General features: G+C 55.8%; 10 protein-coding genes across 10 annotated transcripts; 5 read left to right on the top strand and 5 right to left on the bottom strand.

The window, feature by feature from the left end:
• Window positions 1–9: 9 nt before the first annotated feature.
• Window positions 10–2,330, bottom strand: C7974DRAFT_228145 (cytochrome P450). The gene is made up of 4 exons (XM_046137319.1): window positions 2,005–2,330; window positions 1,669–1,926; window positions 834–1,620; window positions 10–783 (listed from the first exon to the last, which is right to left on the bottom strand). The coding sequence occupies exons 1-4, from the start codon at window positions 2,126–2,128 to the stop codon at window positions 138–140; spliced, it is 1,815 nt and encodes a 604-aa protein (XP_045994695.1). The 5' UTR covers window positions 2,129–2,330; the 3' UTR covers window positions 10–137.
• Window positions 2,331–4,882: 2,552 nt separating this feature from the next.
• On the bottom strand, window positions 4,883–6,530 carry C7974DRAFT_228163 (uncharacterized protein). Its single transcript, XM_046137322.1, has one exon. It carries the CDS (start codon window positions 6,372–6,374, stop codon window positions 5,187–5,189), a length of 1,188 nt encoding a protein of 395 aa, XP_045994694.1. The 5' UTR covers window positions 6,375–6,530; the 3' UTR covers window positions 4,883–5,186.
• Window positions 6,531–8,378, top strand: C7974DRAFT_228303 (Quinolinate phosphoribosyl transferase). Its single transcript, XM_046137326.1, has 3 exons — window positions 6,531–6,879; window positions 6,927–7,964; window positions 8,015–8,378. The coding sequence occupies exons 1-3, from the start codon at window positions 6,687–6,689 to the stop codon at window positions 8,245–8,247; spliced, it is 1,464 nt and encodes a 487-aa protein (XP_045994693.1). The 5' UTR covers window positions 6,531–6,686; the 3' UTR covers window positions 8,248–8,378.
• On the top strand, window positions 8,188–9,737 carry C7974DRAFT_228139 (uncharacterized protein). The gene has a single exon (XM_046137318.1). It carries the CDS (start codon window positions 8,510–8,512, stop codon window positions 9,446–9,448), a length of 939 nt encoding a protein of 312 aa, XP_045994692.1. The 5' UTR covers window positions 8,188–8,509; the 3' UTR covers window positions 9,449–9,737.
• C7974DRAFT_399137 (uncharacterized protein) lies at window positions 9,327–10,204 on the top strand. Its single transcript, XM_046142393.1, has one exon. The coding sequence runs from the start codon at window positions 9,543–9,545 to the stop codon at window positions 9,960–9,962; it is 420 nt and encodes a 139-aa protein (XP_045994691.1). The 5' UTR covers window positions 9,327–9,542; the 3' UTR covers window positions 9,963–10,204.
• A 17-nt stretch (window positions 10,205–10,221) lies between these two features.
• On the bottom strand, window positions 10,222–12,988 carry C7974DRAFT_228258 (ANTH domain-containing protein). Its single transcript, XM_046137325.1, has 5 exons — window positions 12,669–12,988; window positions 12,350–12,590; window positions 12,062–12,252; window positions 11,902–12,013; window positions 10,222–11,855 (listed from the first exon to the last, which is right to left on the bottom strand). The coding sequence occupies exons 1-5, from the start codon at window positions 12,714–12,716 to the stop codon at window positions 10,546–10,548; spliced, it is 1,902 nt and encodes a 633-aa protein (XP_045994690.1). The 5' UTR covers window positions 12,717–12,988; the 3' UTR covers window positions 10,222–10,545.
• Window position 12,989: 1 nt separating this feature from the next.
• On the top strand, window positions 12,990–14,052 carry C7974DRAFT_228239 (HSP20-like chaperone). Its single transcript, XM_046137324.1, has 2 exons — window positions 12,990–13,322; window positions 13,370–14,052. Exons 1-2 carry the CDS (start codon window positions 13,098–13,100, stop codon window positions 13,715–13,717), a joined length of 573 nt encoding a protein of 190 aa, XP_045994689.1. The 5' UTR covers window positions 12,990–13,097; the 3' UTR covers window positions 13,718–14,052.
• On the bottom strand, window positions 14,013–14,880 carry C7974DRAFT_228198 (uncharacterized protein). The gene is made up of 3 exons (XM_046137323.1): window positions 14,511–14,880; window positions 14,349–14,464; window positions 14,013–14,294 (listed from the first exon to the last, which is right to left on the bottom strand). Exons 1-3 carry the CDS (start codon window positions 14,757–14,759, stop codon window positions 14,123–14,125), a joined length of 537 nt encoding a protein of 178 aa, XP_045994688.1. The 5' UTR covers window positions 14,760–14,880; the 3' UTR covers window positions 14,013–14,122.
• A 1,164-nt stretch (window positions 14,881–16,044) lies between these two features.
• On the top strand, window positions 16,045–16,596 carry C7974DRAFT_415436 (uncharacterized protein; the record flags this gene model as incomplete). Its single annotated transcript, XM_046143893.1, has 1 exon — window positions 16,045–16,596. One exon carries the CDS (start codon window positions 16,045–16,047, stop codon window positions 16,594–16,596), a length of 552 nt encoding a protein of 183 aa, XP_045994687.1.
• A 1,405-nt stretch (window positions 16,597–18,001) lies between these two features.
• C7974DRAFT_363608 (Molybdopterin biosynthesis MoaE) lies at window positions 18,002–18,932 on the bottom strand (the record flags this gene model as incomplete). Its single annotated transcript, XM_046139765.1, has 2 exons — window positions 18,887–18,932; window positions 18,002–18,666 (listed from the first exon to the last, which is right to left on the bottom strand). Exon 2 carries the CDS (start codon window positions 18,554–18,556, stop codon window positions 18,002–18,004), a length of 555 nt encoding a protein of 184 aa, XP_045994686.1. The 5' UTR covers window positions 18,557–18,666; window positions 18,887–18,932.
• Window positions 18,933–18,975: the final 43 nt, after the last annotated feature.

The raw sequence follows: 18,975 nt of genomic DNA, 5'->3' as shown, positions 1-18,975 counted from the left end.
CAGCCAGCCCTGCTCGCGCGTCATTCCCGCTTTGCCACCCGCACCCACATCCCAAACGCCGGCTCCCCGCCGGCCGCCACAGCGCTCTGCACCACGCCTCCCGCGCCCGCCGCAGGGACCCGGAGCCACCGCCCGTTTCATACCTTGCTCCAGCCCAGCGACTCGCTGCGCCCCTGGTCCGCGCCCCAGTACTCGCGCGCCTTGGTGTAGTGCCCCTTCTCCCAGCCATCGGCGAACAGCTGTCTGGCGTGCTGGGCGCGCGCAGCATTGCGCGGCTTGAGGTCGAAGGAGAAGGGTATTGGCTTGGCGATCAGCAGGATGGAGTAGTCGAGCGTGGGGTCTTCGGTTTTCTGCGAAAGCTGCCCCCATTCGATTGGTCTGTAGCCTGGAGGGAAGGGCCGCGCTGGGCGCGCGAGCTCTAAGCTGGCTTTTTCTGACGGCAAGTCGGTGTTTGTCAGCCCCGTGTTGAGTTCTTCGGTGGATATTGTGCGTTTCTTGTTCATGCCGGTGAGGTGCTCGGGCTTCTTGGGAACGGGGGGTTTGTCTTGGGAGCGCTTGGAAATATTGAAGAGCCATGCAATGGACCCAATGCCAATGAAGAGGTCTTCGTCGGCGACTGTCTGTCCTTGACACAGTCGACGTCCGTAGCCGAATTGGGATGAGTTGATGATGGTAGGGAATTGGGTGAGAGGCTCTTTGTAGGTTGGGTACTCAGGCTTCAGCCACCGCAGAGGGTTAAATGTCTCTGGGTCGGGATAGATTTCAGGGTCGCGCGATATTGCCCTGCACATGTCAGTAAACTCAATCGACAGGTAATGCGAATCCTAACTTACCACTCCAGAGGATGTATTGTGCTCCCCTTGGGAATGTGGAAGCCTTCAAATTCGTCGTCTTGGATTAGGTAATGCGGGATACCTGTTGGCACTGGTGGTCGCCAGCGAATCAACTCGCGGATGATAGCGCGAAGCATAGGCATGTTCGGACGGTCTTCTGCGACAGGTAACCTGTCACCGCAGACACGATCAATCTCCTCTTGAAGCATCGGTAGGTATTGAGGGTAATACGACATAGCCAAGCAGAAAGACTGCATCGGTGCCGCAATCGTCAGAGCCCCAGCGATGCCATGCATGCCGACCGCATAAGCTCCCTCAAGATCAGACTTGAAGCCGAACTTCGCGGCCCCCTGAGAAAGGAACGTCTTCATCCATGACGCCGGTGCGGCTTTCTCTTGCATGTCGCGCTCGACTTGGGCCTGCATGGTCTGAAAGAAAGTGCGCTCGGTTTTGGCCCGTCGCCTCTCCCATGCCTTAGCTGGCGACATCCAATCGGGCAGCGCCATCAGGAAGGGCAGCTTGTTACCTAGTGCTCCAGTCGGCGATACACCTATTAGAAGCTCGCGTGCACGTTGTTTGAGCTCGTCGCTGGCTTCAGCGTGGCCCCACGCCAGGCGGGAAGTGACGCGAGCAATAAAGGACTCGAGAGCGTGATTGTACGACCCCGGTTCCTCGAGCAACTCAACGAGCATGCGCTTTGCTTCCAGCTCTGGATACCGATGGAAGGCTACCTTCTCCGACTCGCGCATGATGACATTAGCGAACTTCCTCTGGCGGGTGTGGCCCTCTATTTGAGGTCAGCAATGTATCGGTATGTGCGCACGCTGTTGCATACCATTTCTGCTCAGCAGAGGTAGGTACTGGGCACTAGTACGGTTGTCGTCGAGCAGTGCAGGAATGTGTGGGCGATCAGAGTAGATGGCAGCCTTCTTCGACAGAAGGTCGTGTGCAATCCTCTCGCTAGAAATCCAGACATGGTTGGAGCCAGCCAAGTTGACCTGGTAGATGGGACCGTACTCCTTGCCCCAGTCTGAGAATTTGATGAACGCATTCTTTTCAGGTACATCAGGGACGGAACCTAGGATGGGATAACCTGATTGTTGTCAGTAAGTACATATTGCTTACTGATAAAGGGTGGGTGCTCTCGCTGGAGAAGTAGATGGGTGCATACCTTTCGGACCAGGAAGGGGCTTCAGTCCTGTGGGAACCCTGTGAAGGCGACATGATTCCAGGTACCTGTACAGTGCATATGCTCCCAGGGTAGTGGCTACCAGGATCAATGTGAGGAGTGCCATATTGACGGGATGTGTGATTCAACCTCAGATGTAACAGTTCCCAGAACTTGGGGCAGAAGCACAAAAGATCTCCAAAAGCTTTGCTGGTAGCTTCTGGAGCGACGCGTACTACATATAGATCTGCGAGTGTCAGAGTGGGTCGGCTCTTGCGTGGTAGGCCGTGCCAGCTGCCCCAGTATAGCAGCAAGTGGTTTCGAGTATCGATATCCGCGCACGGTGCAGATCTGGCGTGTCAGTGCCCACCAAGTGGACCATATTCTGACAGCACATAGCGTCGCATCTTAATAGAGCACTTCGCTTGTCGCAAATCCGCCAGTCTATAGCTGGTCATCGTGCAGTTCACTGGTCTTGAGGACTTCAGTTCAGTTGGACACAAGCCCTTGGCTTCCGGCTCGAGTTCTGGTCATGGCTTGGGTGAATACCGGAAACACCACAAAAGCCGGTAGCCAAGAAGCTGAGGATATATTGCCTTGTTGTTCAGAGCATGGTCATGGTGCCCACGCTTTGCAGCTTACGAAACAGTGCAGCTTATTCCCACTCACGCCCGCGGCGCTGCAGCGTAACATACTAGAAGAGAACCATCGTCGAATGATTAACGCGCAGAGACTGCATTCTCACCGTTGGTTCCACCAGTGCATCCGATCGTAACAGCTTCGCTTCAGTGCGCACAGCTCCGCGATAGGAGCATTGGGTGGCGAATCGCCTGCACATCGATAATCTCCAAGGTCTGTACTCAGTGTTCCTCGGGCTATAGTGGATGTTTTCAGCTTTCGAAACGTGGAATCGATACTGATGGTGAGGTAGTCCTATGGGAAGTCGAAACCGTTCTAATTCTGTACTGCCTCACAGCCAATGAGCGTCGTTTAAAACTGCGCTTGCACCGTTGGGGTGTAGCCTTGAAACAGATCGTTGCTTCCAATCCAGGCGGTGCCTCGCACTTCCAGCCTGAATCTCCCACTGCTTCCAAGAACTTCAGACGAGGAGAGCCGACGTCACAAGCCTGTCTCAATCCATTAAACTTTGTCCGCCATTCGGTCTTTGGCGTGCGATCTCCATGTTGTTGTCATGGTCCTGCATAGAGCAGCAAGTGGCTCTTCGTGTTACCTGTGCATCTCCGGGGCCTCTCACTCGCGGGATGCATATGACAAGCCTTTTCAGCAAGACAAGCTTTCCTATACATCAAGCATGTGGGGTGGCTCAACACCATGTCCGCACTCACAATCGCAGCCTTGTCCAGGGCAGATCTTTCCCTGCGTGTCCCTCGAGAGACTGGGCTTCCCCCTCGCAAGACTTCGAGACATGTCAACTCACTTCCAGTCGCTCTATGGATACGCCGCGCATTATTTTCTATGACTGAGTCAATCAGACTTCGCCCTACCCTTGTACTTCACGACGATGCTACACAGCGAGATGAACGGTACACCCCTCGGCCGATGCTTTAGTATGCATCATATTCGCTCCCAGCTTCCGCAGAAGCGGACGCCACCGCGATCGACTCTGGCTTTACGCGCCAACGCATGCACTGATGGGTCTTGGCGAGCATGCGAGAAGTCGTTTGCGTTGTGCACCCAAGCGCTGACAGCAGGAACTGACCCCTGCTCGAACGTCATGCAAGAGGTGCTGAATCGGACAGTCGATATTCGTCTACACAGCACCTTTGTTCATGCTCCACCTCTTTCAGCATGCATGACAGAACCTTGAGCTGAGCCTGTGAATGTACGACGTATCGCTGAGCGATATTCCCTGTCACTCTTCAGGTCAGAACGGCGAACCAATTATGACACTCCACCAAAACTATGATTACCATGTCATCCTAGGCATTCAACTTAGGCATCATACGTACGGCAAACCTAAATCCCACAATATCGACCCTGGTTACGGAGTACGGTACGGCATCCGCTGACCAAGCCACAGACAGATTGTCAGAACACACAAAGAATACCCATATGCATATCGGAAAACAGGCCGCGCGTCTTGTGGCAGGTCAGAAGCCGGACTCAGGCGGATCTATTCCTTGCACAACGCCGGCTACGACCAGATTGATTAAGCACAGTCTCGATACCCTCCAATCATTCGGTTACTGTACCAAACCGGACATTGCAGACGCCGGCATCCAGATGCGGTGTGTCGAGCACTATTAGATGCGAATTAGCATAAGCGCCAGAGAGAAAAGCCCCCTGTCTCCTGGAGCCAGAGTTGCGAGCCAACTAGGTGCTGCTCTCGTAGGTTCCGCATTCGTAGGTATTTCATTTTCGCTCTCGTGCCCGTGTCTAAAGAGCCACGCGCTCTACCTACTCGTTCGTGGTCTACATAGCCATTTTGGTGTGGACATGAATACTGTCCAAGCTCAAAATCTGATGAGGTACGATGCTGCAGTATTGCTCCGGTGCGTTGATGCTCGTCGGTGGCTCATATGCATGCACAGTAGTGTTGATGTGGCCTCACACTGAGCCCCGCCGCTACATCGGACAGTCATATGGGGCCGTTGGGGCAGCCTCTCAGCAGGATGACGGTGGTGCTGCATCGGTTGCCGGTTCACCGAGCAAGGACTGATGACCACGCGATCTCCTGTCTGTATGTCGATGATGGTTCTTTCTTGGTCGAGGCTTGTCGACGTACGCGGCGTGAAGAGAGTGAGGTTATCTGCTGATGTGATCAAGATGTTTATGAGCAAACCATACTGGAGCTAGGGATGCAGCCTTTCCGCCAGCATCCTGCTCACAGGTTCGTGGTGCCTCTTCTCTGACCGGATCTCGTGAGCGTCCGCTGATATGTGAGATGGGCCCAGCGATATCACTTTGAGTGTCGAGACGTGTACGGTCAAGTTGGTGGCGAGCATCTAAACGGCCTTGCCGCCTGAAATGCACCGTACATGCAGAGCTGCGCACTGCGGGCCTACCGAGCACATCCGTCTGCATCTTATCCAGCACGCGACAAGCATGTGACACAACATCAACAGACAGGGTCAAATGCAAGTCCGCAATCATGTATTGACGCCGCCCAATGCAAGTCTAGGGTATACACTTCTCTACTCACACCCCTTCTCACCGGTGCCACTCTAATCCATATCCTCCAAACTACTCTTCTCAGGCGCGTGCTCCTCCGAAACCAAAACACCAACCATGCACTCGCCCAGCATATTCTCCCAATTTACCCATGGATGCACCTCCATGAAGAGCTTCGTGCCGTCCTTGCCGGCGGCTCTGCGCAACTCGCCCTCGCCACCCGGGTGGAATGGTAGGTAGGGGCTGATGTTGTAGACTTTACCTTGGTAGGCGGACCAGGCGTCCTTAACAGTGCCCGTCGCACGGTCTTTGCGGCCGTTCATGGCCTTCAACATGGATGGCGTGACGCGTACCAGCGAGGATACCCCGGATAGGTTGCTACTACTGCGTTGTAGATTGGCCCAGTCGAGCGGCGAGTGGCCAGGGGTGAGCTGGACTTTGTTGCGCGCATTGGGTGTCTTAATTATGCTCGGGTTGCCTGATGGCGGCAGGGCGAGGGAGCCGTTTGAGGTGGGCGGGCCTCTGTTCGGGATAGGGCCGCGGTTTGGGATGGGCCCGCGTGGTGGTATGAGGCCCGGTGCGGCAGGTCCACGGGGCGCGCCGAGACCTGGAGGCGCAGGTGCGGTAGGCAAAGGGCGAAGGCTAGACGCAGAGACTCGTGGTGGTGGTGCCATGAACGAAGGCGACGACGAGGGTTTCGCGGGTGGAGCCATCCTGCCGTTCGCGGCGGGATACGCAGGAGGTTGCATGGAGAAGGTGGGCGGCGCGGACTTTGAAGCTCGCTGTGCTGAATTCAGTGCTGGAAACGAGGGCGGCGGAAGATTGTCTTCATCTTCGCTATCACTGGAGCTGTGGTGCTCATCCAGCGTGAAGGAGGGAATGGCGGGCGCATTTGCGGTGCTGGCGGAAGCCTTCGGTGTAGTTGCAGGTGAAGTTTCTTCGAGTTCTATGTCCCTCGCGCCTTGCGACTCTGCTCGTTGCTGTGTGGCGGGGCCATCTCCATCATCCCTCTGCGACTGTTTCGGGGGCGCCGCAGAGGCCGGCGCGGGGGCGAAGTAGGCAGGCCATGTCGACGGTGGGTGGTGATATATCAGTATGGACAGCGATATGGCCAGGACAGTAACCGCAACGAGCATCTCTCGAGCGTGCAGAGCGAGGCGAACGGGGGGGTGTTGGACCCTGAGTAGAAAGTCGAGCTCGGCAGATGGCCCCCAATGACCGAGAGACCCCTGTTGCCGCATGGCATACCGGTAAGGCTGAAGCGCGCTAGCTCCCTATGATCTCACTCGCAGCATCCGTCAATGCCGTCACTGTGCATGTTGAAGTTATTGCTGTAGGTAGGCTGTTGATATGTTTGTTTTAAGAAGACCTTCTTTGTCTTAGTACCTAAGGGTCACCAGGATTTCACTGGAACCCTTCATCATCCAGCCGCTGTTACGCATTTGATACTAGCTCCACCGGTCGTCTCGACCGTAGCCCCACCACCCCTCCGTCCGCATTCGCAGTCCATATCAGTGACCAACCCAGCCTGACGCATACAATAATTCAGCATCATGGCCACACCAGCCTCGAGCCTGCCCGAAGGCGTCATGTCCTTGCTGGACACAGATCTATACAAGCTGACTATGCAATGCTGCATCCTCAAGTTCTTCCCAGATGTACAAGTCACATACAGCTTCACCAACCGGACGCCGGAGAAGAAGCTCAGCCGCGCCGCGTTCAAGTGGCTGCAGGCGCAAGTCCAAAGTATGGATATCCTGATAATGTGGCTCAATATCGCTGATGTCTTGCAGAGCTCGATAATATTCGCGTAACGCCCGAAGAGCTCGACTTCCTCAAGAAGAACTGCCCTTATCTCACGAGCCAATACCTCATCTTTCTTTCTGATTTCAGCCTCAAGCCATCGACACAGCTCAAGCTCACTTTCACCCCAATCAACGACACTGGCGCCGACGAGGACCTCGGCGATTTCCGCATCGACACAGAGGGGCTATGGCTGGACACAATATTATACGAAATCCCGCTTCTCGCCCTCGTTAGCGAAGCGTACTTCAAGTTTGTCGAGAGAGACTGGTCGCATGAAGGGCAGGTCGATAAGGCATACCAGAAGGGTATTGCGCTGCTGAAAGATGGCTGTATATTCTCCGAGTTCGGCACAAGGCGGCGGAGAGACTACCACACACAAGACCTGGTTTTGCAAGGGCTACGCAGAGCAGCAGACGAGACCAAGGCAGCGGGCTGGAAGGGTAAACTCTCAGGAACGAGCAACGTGCACTTCGCTCACAAGCATGAGCTGGTGCCCATCGGTACCGTTGCGCACGAGTGGTTCATGGGTGTCGCCGCCATCACAAACGACTACGAAAACGCTAACGAGATCGCGTTGGAGTACTGGACCGCGACTTTCGGCGAGGGCGTCTTGGGCGTTGCGCTGACCGACACCTTTGGCACCCCTACTTTCCTCAAGGCCTTCAAGAAGCAGATCCCCAGTGTGACGACTGCTATTGAAGGTCGCAGCAATACCCTACCATCCGCAGCAGCCATCAGCACACAGTCGCTCGCAACGACAGAGCCACCGATCCACGCGGGTCTCGAGCGCGCAGATCGACCGAGGAGAACGTACGCGGAGGTGTTCTCTGGTGTGCGCCAGGACTCTGGAGACCCGTTGGAGTTCGTCAAGATGATGCGCGAGTTCTACGACCAGGAAGGTATCAAGGACAAGAAGACCATTGTGTTCTCCGACTCCCTAAACCTTGACTTATGCTTCAAATACAAGGCCGCCGCCGAGGCTGCCGGCTTCCAGCCCACCTTCGGCGTGGGCACGTTCCTGACCAGTAAGCCCCCCCTCGACCGACTACACTGCGCATGCTCTAACACCGCACAGACGACTTTGTCGAAAAGTCGACAGGCAACAAGTCGGTTCCGCTCAACATCGTCATCAAGATCGCGTCTGCATCTGGGCGCTACGCTGTTAAGATCAGCGACAACGCCGGTAAGAACACGGGCGACAAAGCGACAGTTGAAGACGTGAAGCGGCGGCTGGGATATACGGAGAAGGAGTGGGCTGGCGGCGACGAGAAGACAAGATGGGGATCTGCGAAGGAGCCTGCTTCATGAGCGGTCGTGCTACACTACCAACTGGTTGGATAGTTTGGTCTACGGCGACAGAGACCGTTTCAGCTGGCTTGAGCTGAGTTGGAGACACTCGATACCCCAAAGAAGCGCATTCTGAAGAAGCCGATACTGCCACTATTCTACCTTTACATCCTTGCTGATATCCATATACATTACAGAACCGGTATACACATGGGAGTTGAGGTGATGCGTCATCAACTCGACGTGTATCGCGGTCTGTGTCATACCACTCCGCAAGATTAACATGTTACAGGACGGTCAACAATCTCACGCGCAATTTGTCTCGAGTTCTCCACCTCTAATTACTGTATTGCTCCTGTATTACCTGTTTCCTACACCCAGGGTATCAATTTCTCCAAACGCCAAAACTTCAGACGCCAGAACTTCCGAGAACGACAACGACAATTCCACGCAGCCAGAGCTATCCATTCAGAAATCGCCTTCTCCACTAGCGAGCACGCAAGACCTTACTCCAAAGAGATTACCCCAAACGAACAAGCAGCCCCTCACGGCCTACGCCACCCACCCAAAGGCCTCCCCTCATCCCTCGTCCGCCTCACCCTCCACCACGCCACCCTCTCGCCTCCGCTCTCAATCTCCTCCTCACCAAAATCCCAATCCAAAGCCCTCTCCCTCTCCCGCCGTCTGCGCTCTCTCGCCTCAACCTCCGCCTCAAAATCAAATCCAGCCCCGAAATCCGAATCAAAGTGGACATCCACGCCAACATCCTCGCTCACACACCGCGCCCCGCGCCATACAACCCGCACGCCCAGCTCATCCGCAGACCCCGCACGGATCCGGCGCCGCACCGTCGTCGTCGGCGGAGAAGGAGACGCGCGCCGCACCACGCGCCGCGCCGCCCCCAGCGCCGCAACCCGGCCCCGGAACTCGCGCTCCTCGTCTGCGTCCTCGTCTGCTCGCTCGTCGGCGAAGCTCACGCGCCGCCGCCGCTGCACCTGTCGCTCGCGCTCGCGCGACCGGTCCGTGTCCTCGGCGCACGAGTCGATGCGGGTGTCGCGGGTGTGCACCGGCGACCAGATGCCCCAGCGCTCGAGGCGGGAGGGGGTGGGGCGCGGGGCGGGCGTGTGGGTGTTGGTGCGGCGGTGGGGGTGCGGGTAGGGGTAGTCGTCGTCTGAGGAGGAGGAGGATGAGGAGCGCGAGAGGATTAGGCGCGGGCGTTTGAAGGATGGGCGGCGCGGGGGCGGGGGTGGAGAAGGTGTGCGGATGCGGATGCGGTCGCGGCCGCGTGAGCGGGAGCGGGTCCGGGTGTGGGTGTGATGGTATGTGAAGGCGTCCATTGTGGTTGGTTGTGTGCTTTGTGTATGCTAGTAGGGTTGCTCGATGGTGACTTATATAGTGGAGAGAGAGAGAATGGGAGAGGGAGGGTGGTGTTTATACTTTACGCTAAAGCAGCCAGCAAACACGACTTTCTATCCTCACCGACCCGTATGCCTCCACTGTCTCACCTGCCTAGCCGTGCGTTCACGCACGCCGGCCGCCGCACCTGCACCGCCGCAGGACTGCGCCGCGTGGCTGGGGCTCTGCGCGCGGGCTGTGATTGGCCAGTCTGGCGCGGTCGGTCGGGTGCACATGAACACCCTGGCCGCACGCGCGAACACGCTGGGTGCCTGACCAAGTCCTCTTGCCTTGATGTCGGTCACGATGACGCGTGGGCTGCGATGGTGTCGGTGCGGTGAGGACAGCGTGCGGGTGCCCGAGTTGCCACGGGTGGCAGTGAGTCTGGGAGGGGTGGGGGCCGAATGAGTTTGAGGGCGCCAGGTATGAGTCTGGGGCGTCTGGGAGGCCGTCTGGCCCAGATCCACGTGTGTAGTTTGCCTGGTCGTCGTGATGGTAATCTCGCTCCTGCTGATCAAGCAGCCGCGCAGAGCCGCATGTTAGTCAGTGGCTCTTCATTTGGAAGACAGCAATGGAAGGTGCGCTGCAGTATCAATATTATATTCATCGAGTCAGGTCTGGTGCCGCTCGACTGGTGCGTAATCAACTAACTTACAAAGGAGCCCTCCCAGTTCCCTAAGGTCGGCTCGTCCATCCACGAGCGCTCTGGTCCGTCTCTTGTCCGGTTGCCGCACGCTGTTGCAGCTCGATGCAGGTGTATCTTCAGGAACAATATCAGGTAATTACGAAACGAGTTCAAATCCAACGCCATACCTGCCGTAGCATGGCATACCATAGCAGGAGTGATCTCCATCACATGACCGCATTACTCTCCCTACGCAGAACGATCACACTGCCGCCATCGCACCACGCGCGACGCGGTGACTAACCAAGGAAATTCTGTTGTTGCTGTTGCCCGGGTCGCGGAAACACGCTTTGTGTAGGCACTTGATCCATACTCATCCCTCCTATTGTGCCGCCGCCGGTGTTCTGCCAGCCTTGTCCTGTTTGTTGATTGACAAATGCGCTCTGCCTGAAAGGATTTGTACTCCCGGTTGCGTTCACTGTGAGACCTCCTGGTGGACTCGTGGCATTCTGTGGAGAAGGGTTCCTCGCAAACGGGTTTGTGCCTGTCGGCGTTGGCTGCAACGGTTGTGCTTGCTGTGGCGGCGCGAAAGGCGATGCCTGGAAAGACGGGGCACCGAACGGAGATGAACCCATCGGTGGGGGCGATTGCTGTTGAAAGCCTGGCGATTGCTTTGCGAATGGGTTGGTCGCAGAGCGACCAAGTGAACTTGCACCGGTGGGGTTGCTCAACAACTTCGGCTCGGCCGCGCCCGTCATGCTTGGTAACATAGACTGACGGAAGGGATTGGTCGACGTTGGCTGTTGTTGCAGTGGCTCAGCAATGGTGGGAATCTGCATTTGCTGTTGCTGCGAAAAGTCTGGCATGCCGTTCTGGGGTATTGGCGCAAGACTGTTTTGCGGATTGAAAGGCTGAGGCGTGTAGCCACCAAATCCTGCGCCAGTGAATTGCGGCTGTAATTGATGCTGCTGCTGCGGCTGTTGCTGTTGCATCCCAAAGGGATTGGTGCCTTGTGTGTTTTGTGGCATGAAAGGCTGCTGCTGCTGCTGCTGCTGTGGAGCGAAAGCCATGTCATTGGCCGTCTGCTGAGGCATCTGGAAGGGCGGTTGTTGGAAACCCTGCTGCTGAAAGCTTGGGTCGAAACCTGTCTGTTGTGGGTACTGCTGCTGCATCGGAGCTTGTGTAGCCATGGTCTGCTGATTGTCTTCCAGGGAAGCGAACAGATCAATGAGAGGGGCGTTGGCGTTGACATTTGGTGCTGCCTGTGACTGGACAGCGGGCTGGCTCACCGGCTGGCTGGCTGTCGTTGGTCGTGGCTCTGCCGCCTTGCTGGCCCCGTTCGTGGCCTTTCCTCCACTCTTCTTGGCGTCCTTTTCTGCGATGTACTGGCGGCGGTTGATTTCGAAGTCTTTGTCGTTCAAGTACTCCTCCAGTGATGCTGCTAAACTTGTCGGAGCATGCTTGATCTTGGGGATCTCTAATCTCGTCGAATGCTCGTGTGCGCGAGCCAAGCTAAGGTACTGGACGACCGATTCAGTCTGCCTTGCAAACGTTCGATAGATAGCCAGGGCGCGGGTCGCGTCAGGTTTCGACATCTCGAAGTAGTGTTCTGCCTAGTTAGCATAGTCGCAAGGCAGCTCAACCGGTAGTCTTACCTAGGACGTTGATCACACCCTCGTTCATAACGTGGAACAAGACCAACAGATCCATAGTGAGCAGTCGGAATGCAGTCAGTGTGATCTCATTTTCCGGCTCATCGTCGAATGGCTGTGAGGTCGTCAGTACCGCGTATCTACACAAGACCGTCGTTCTTACCTGGCATTTCAGCAGATATCTAATTTGCTCCTGAACGCTCTCGCACTCCCGCAGCAGGCCTTTGTCGACGGTCAATCGCTTGAGACGGCCTTCGCCGCCGCGCACGTAGTCGACCTTGGTGGTGCCATACTCAATGGCACGTCGGAGGAGGTACTCGGTGTATGTTCTGATGTTGTGGCCTTGGGTCTGCACTGTTACACACGCGTCAGCATTGGCGCCGAGAGGGGTGTTGGCCGTGAAGTCGCGGCACGCTGCCATTGCGACGTCCTCTCAGGCTCGGGCACGTACCCTCTGTAAACGAATTGATCGCGAGCTTGCGGTGCGGGTTCTGCGCCAGGTACTTCAGGGTGACTTCGGGCTCGCCCTCGCGTATCATAAGATGCACGATGATCAGGCCCTTGAAGACGATGGTCCATGTCGAGTCGCGCAGGCGGTTCTGGAGGGCGCGAAAGATCTCGGCGACGCCTGCCTCGCCTGCATGGGTCGCGACGAGGATGTGCTCGACATACTTGGACTTCGGGGCCGCAAGCTGGTGGCCGTGTTAGCGTGTCGCAACGGGCAGACGAGGGCGGCGAGCAGTCGCTGCGCTCAGCGGGCGCGGGCGTACCTTGATCTTGGTCCCGCCCTTCACGCTCTTCTCGAAGGAGCTGGCCATGAGGCCCGGCGGAGGCTCGAGCCGGGGGCTACCGGGGGCCGCAGCAGACGTCGATGTGTGCTGGGTCGCGGGTCGCAGGCGGTCGAGGGGGTTGCGGCGCTGACTCCGCTGTGTCTATCGCAACATGCCGGCGCTGCGGTTCAGAAAGAATACGGGGGGCGCGTCTATCAATGGGCAAAGGGATACGGCGTTCGGGCAGCGGCAGCACAGATACGTGGTTAGTGTAGCCGGGGTGCTGCTCGTAGAATGAGGACGGGCCCACCGCGTCATCGCTGCCGACTGCCGCCCAATGTTTTGAGGGGCCCGATGCCAAACACGCTGACAGCTGCCCCGCCTCTACTGCAAACACGCTGCAAACACGCCTAACCCCGACCGCACACCATGTCCAGCGACCCGTCACCCGAGGAGCAGAAGAAGCTCGACGCCGAGGCCAAGGCCCGCGAGCAGGCCGAGCAGGCCGCGCTGCCCTACAAGTGGGACCAGACGATCAAGGACCTCGACATTACCGTTTCGGTCGAGGCAAAGTACAAGGGCAAGGACCTGGACGTCAAGATCGCCCGCAGCACCCTCAAGGTGGGCATCAAGGGTCAGCCGCCCATCATCGACGTGCGTCCCCCGCTGCTGCAGGCAATGGCCCTCCTAACATGTCGCAGGGCGAGCTCCCCCACCCCGTGCGCGTCGACGACTCGACCTGGACCCTGAGCACCACTGCCGCCGGCAAGGACATTGAGATCCACCTCGACAAGGTCAATCAGATGGAGTGGTGGCCGCACGTCATCACCTCGGCCCCCAAGATCGACACCAGCAAGATCCAGCCCGAGAACAGCCAGCTGGGCGACCTGGACGGCGAGACCCGCGGCATGGTCGAGAAGATGATGTTTGACCAGCGCCAGAAGGAGCAGGGCAAGCCCACCAGCGACGAGCAGAAGAAGCTGGACATCCTCGCGCAGTTCAAGTCGCAGCACCCTGAAATGGATTTTTCGAACGTCAAGATGGGGTGAGCGCTGGATGAAGAGCAGAAGAACGCGCTATGAGACACGATATCCGATGTCGATATGGGAATAGTGCCAGGTCCTGCAATGCAGCGAGGGTGGTCTGGCAGGCCGATCAAGGTCTTGTAAGAGTAGAAAACACAGGAGACTACACGGAAAAGGGTTGCAGCAACGCGCCCAGCGGTACGGAATCATATTGTGCAGCAGCTACCTGTACATAAACAGACATCAGGTGGCCACTGGCTGACCGCAGGAATGAGTCGGACGAAGCTATTTGCTGTTCCTAGTGACGTCCACACAGAAGCAAAACATTCCCGTATCACCATTTCAAGGAGTGAAAACAGTTGGCTGTACCCCTCTCCCTCCCAACACACCAAGTGCCAGTTTTCACAGACACCCACCTAACGCAGACCCTCAACATCCATAACCGGAGCACTTCGACGTTGCGCACACAGTCTTAGTTTCGACGTCCGTCTTCGTATCAGGAACCTTAGTCTCCTTAGTCACAGTCTCGAGCGCCGTCTTCGTCGCCGTAACAGTGAGGTACTCGGTTTTGGTGGAGGCGACGTAGGACGTGCCGGTAGAGCTTTTTCGCATCAGTTTTGTGAGCCACTTCGAGCAGCATCAAGAGGTTGCGTACGTTTCCTTGTTTGTTTCGACTTTGATGGTGCTCTTCGTTTCAAGCTTGGTCAAATAGGTGTATGTTGTCACGGGAACTTTCTCGCTGTGGGTGTAGGTTGTGAGGTAAGTTTTGGTCTGGGACAATTAGCACGGGTGCTTTGGGTTCTGATAGGGGACTTGCCGTGGGCTTGTAGAGGGTGCTGGTGTATGGGCACGCTGATGACGTGGTGATGTACTTGGTGCTGGTGGAGGGATACGTGTCTGTCTTCGTCTTGGTCTCGTAGTAGGTGGACTTTGTCTCACCGATCTTGGTCTTGGTGTGGTAGACTGTGGAGCAGGTGCTCTTGTCTTTGTCGCCGCCGGGGAAGGCTGCGCCGGCAACGAGGGAGGCTGAGGCCAAAAGAGCAACGATCGTGGCGTAGAAGAGCATGATGAAGGGGCGAGCTATGGTCAAACGAAGGGAGTGCAATAAGTTTGTAGTGAGATTGAGGATTTGCTAGTGCTGGTGATCATCTTCAGTAGATGTACTGCTGCCTTTATATAGCTTTCCGAACTTGTAAATCGCACTTTGAAGGCTCCATACATCAAGGCCATCAGTGATGCACATCGAAAACGCCTCACGCACCGCGATCAGCCGAAATCGATAGTCCGTCCCCCCTCGCCAGATGCCTTACCGGATGATGACCTGTATCTGCTTGGAGACTCGCCTACATCTGAGTCGATGGAGCTAGGCATGCTCGCGGTCCTGCGTCTGCAAGCAGTGCAGTCATGGTCTGACGTAATGCCATTGGTGGTCAAGATGTATGTAACAACCAGTCACTACCCTGATTGGTGTGATCAAACAAGCAGTATATACCTGTATTGCTCTTGACTACGAAAGAGCTGAAGTAGTTCAGGCATGGGCATGCACATGCTGTGCTCTGGTGAGATCCCTAGCCGGATTAGGTCATCTGTAGCACGTACTGTTGGCAGGTTGTAGCAATCTCAAAGCTGTCGCCGTCATAATCGGTATGTCTTATTATAAGTACAGTATGCTCTTGTTTTAGCTGTCAGTGCAGGTTGCAGACGAGGTCGCGGTGCAAAGCCCTATGATAGAACGATAAACCAGCCACATAGCAGCAAGTATTTGAAAGTTCGCTTGCAGCCTCTAGTGACATGCCATGAAGCCTTTCACATTGCTTAAGCCCAGATGTTGTCCTTGAGCCAGTGACGCAGGAGCTGCAGCCTATACGAAGATGCTCATAGGTAATTCTGGAGCAATACTTGCGAAAAATAGCGACACGTAACTGCAGTAGATTTGAGATCCGAACGGTGTCGACGATAATGGTGCCACCTTCCAGCTGCGATCACTTCAAGCAGGGCGCCTTCCATTTGAAGTTGTTCCCGATGTTTCTCCGCTTCGCCTTTGACTTTTCGTGAACGAGAACAACAGCCTCTCGTAATACGCCATTGCTCCTTCAACCCGCTTCTCATCGTCTTTCAATAGTCATCACGCGATTCTTTGATCTCCGAAGTTACTGGTGCAACATCGGATCACCGGCAAGGAAGTCTGCTTACTTTCACACATCGTCTCGGGGGTCCGCACGCGCTGCAGCAAGGAAAGCTGATCCTGCAACTTGCCGACCAGATTACCCATATTACGGCACCCCGGATTACTTGCGTATGCGCTATACGATTTCATGGAATCCATACAGAAACTCCCAATCATTCGCATGATGACACGATCATCCGCTCCTCCGGCCAACAACTCTGCGCCTCAGAATAGCCCCCAGAGCAGTCCGCCGCAAAGCAGCCCGCCGCTGCAGCCACCACCCGAGTCCGCCTCCGAACGCACGCCCATTACATCAGCTCGATCGTTGCGCCAGCTGTCGGTCTTCTGTATCGGTTCAGCGTGTCTGCTTGCAACAACAGCAATCACACGCAAGGCTATCTGGCGGCGGCAGCTTCGAGTGAAGCCATCGTTCTACGCAGCGAATACAAATCCACACGAGTTCTTCAGCCCAATGTCGGATGCCTTACAAGCGCTCAACATGGCTACAATGAACTGTTTCAGTGTCGGGCTTATGATGCTTGGCGGCACCATGTGGACATTAGACATCGCGAACTTGAAGGAGGCACGATCCATCCTGCGGGGACGATTAAACTACGACTCGATATACCGATCAGAAGACGATGCGCCGAATGGACTCGGCGAGACCCTGCTCAGAGCGGGGGAAACAAGGATAGTGGAGGAAGACGAAGAAAGCACTGATACAAAGTCTCAGTGACTACCATAACCCGTAGTGTAAGACTAAGGATGTAAGAATAGTGTACATGTCAGCTCAGCTGAGCTATGATATCAGTAGGCAGGCTGGCCCCCGACCGAGAAGCGCCTTGCGAAAGCAGACCAGTCTCCGGCGAGACTCAAAGGCTGCATCTAAGGAAATCAATTCAAGCACAGCATCTTGACATTCTTGATGTCAAGCGAACCGCATTACCAAAGCCCCAATCTCTCAAGACTATTAACGTTCTGCAGGTAACACAGGCTCGGACCACGTTTGGCCTGTGCGCTGGCGACTGTTGAAGTCCGAGTTCTGTACCACACTCGGGTTGCCTGTGTGTAAGTTCTTCCAGGATTGCCAAGCGGTATGTTACGAAATACGATGGGTTTCCCCGGAACAAGAGTTTGTACAGCTGCAGACTCCTGCGAAGGTCATCGACAAGGACCCACTCGTTTTCGACCAAGCGTCGAGGCTGGTCTATTCGCCATGGGGTAGTACAGCAGACACTTCTCAGCCCATCTCGGTCCCGACAATGAAATCAGCGTTCCCCATCATGAAAGCTAGGTTGCCCAAGTATCATTGGTACGGGAAGTGACAGCAACACGATGCAGGAACTTAATGCCGCGCCAAGTGCTTGTATGAATCACAATATCCCGAGATTACAGCGCGCTTACCATGCTGGTTCTCAGTTCGGTGCTATTGTGCTGAAAAAGGCAACCTGACGCTACTCAAGGCTACTCAGGGCCTCGCTCTGTTCAAATTGCCTCCGACGTTCCGTCTACACCATGCCCATGATAATTTCGACAAGGCTGAAACGTCCCCTGGACCTGGAAACTTTCGCCGGCTGAGGAGCCGTGGATGCCACATCAACGCCATCTGCCACTCTTGACTATATTTGTGAATCATGCCTCTCCTGTCACGAATTTCTGATCCGATGTGGGAGTGTTCAGCTACCATGTCGTTTGGCGTGGTTCATGTACCACTTGCAATTAGCATGACACGCAGTGGTCTGGGCTACCCTCACTGACAGATGTGCATGCATGTGCCTTGATCGAGCTTTTGGTCAGTTGGAGGTGGAAACCTCTGTTTAGTCAAATTATAGCTTTTATAGACCTTCCATCCAGACTCTACTTAGTTGGCGCAACCCATTTGGAGCGCGAACTATGATGTGAGTCCAGCTATTGCCCGAGAAATAGCATCTTCCAATCATGACAATGATCGGCATGACAGAGGCGTAAGTAGAAACCATACTATCGCCCTGATGCCTTCTCCACAGAATCGTATGAACATATGGTCTAGCATCCTCAAACCAACCGTACTAACCTCCTCGTACAAGTCTCAACTCCCTCTCCTTCCACCATTTATCAAAACCCGACGGTTCTCCCAGTTCACTCCTGCTCAAGCTCCGTATCTACACCTTTGGCAGCCCTTTCTCCTCCTCTTTCGGCACCTTAGTCCCCATAACCCCGTCCCTATTCGCCCTCCACACGCCCTCTCCCCCCTCAAACCTCTCCAACTTCCAAATCTCCGCCCTATCCTTGGTTAACTCCAGTGCCTCCTCGCCCGCCAACCACGCCGCCTTGCGATGCGGCGCACTAACCGCCACAACAATACTCTCCTCGCCGATCGGGCACTCGCCGAGCTTATGGCTGATTGCGATCTTGGTGCACTTGTGCTTCTCCAGCACCTCTGCCGCGATCTTGAACAGCGTGTTCTTGGCCAGCGGCGTGTACGAGGTGTACGCTAGACTCGAGACGGGCAGGTCGTTGAACGAGTCGCGTGTGCTGCCGATGAAGAGCACGGTGGCGCCGGCGCTGGGCGACCGCACGAAGGTTGTTAGTGCGCGCGAGTCGAGGTCGTGCGGCGTGAGCTCGATGTAGATGTCGTCTGTGGCTTTTACGACGGCTTCGGTGGGGATGGAAGGGGTGAAGGATGAGGGCTCGGTTGTTGAGGGGTCGACAGACATGGTGGGTGGGTTTGACGGGTCGGCGGGTTGGATAGGTCCGAGAAGTGATGTTTTGGAATCCAGTGGAGATGGTGGGTGGGGGTATGTTGGATTGTGAGGAGGAAGGAAGTCTCGCAAATGTTAGTATCGATTCAAGCGAGATAGTGCTTTCCCGTTATCGCTTCATTTTCAGGTGTACTGCTGTATTTGGAGACTGTTGAGACGACATGTCCAGTGCTTGATGAGAGAGGAAAGAGGTAACAAGCTTAACCCCGCCTACACTACGGAAGGATGAAAGGTGAAATTATCTGGAGAGACGACACAACGCATGCACTTTCACGGTTTACTTACCAAGCTATGACCTGTTGTGTTCCTGTTATCGCCAGGACGTGTGCAGTGCTGCTGAAGATGTAATGGTGACTAAGGTCGCGTGGGGCTTG

Source organism: Boeremia exigua (genome assembly GCF_020726555.1).
Source record: "Boeremia exigua strain MPI-SDFR-AT-0100 chromosome Unknown C7974scaffold_9, whole genome shotgun sequence".
Lineage (NCBI taxonomy): Eukaryota > Fungi > Ascomycota > Dothideomycetes > Pleosporales > Didymellaceae > Boeremia > Boeremia exigua.
Note: the sequence above shows the minus strand (reverse complement) of the source record. Positions and strands in the feature narration are given on the sequence as shown.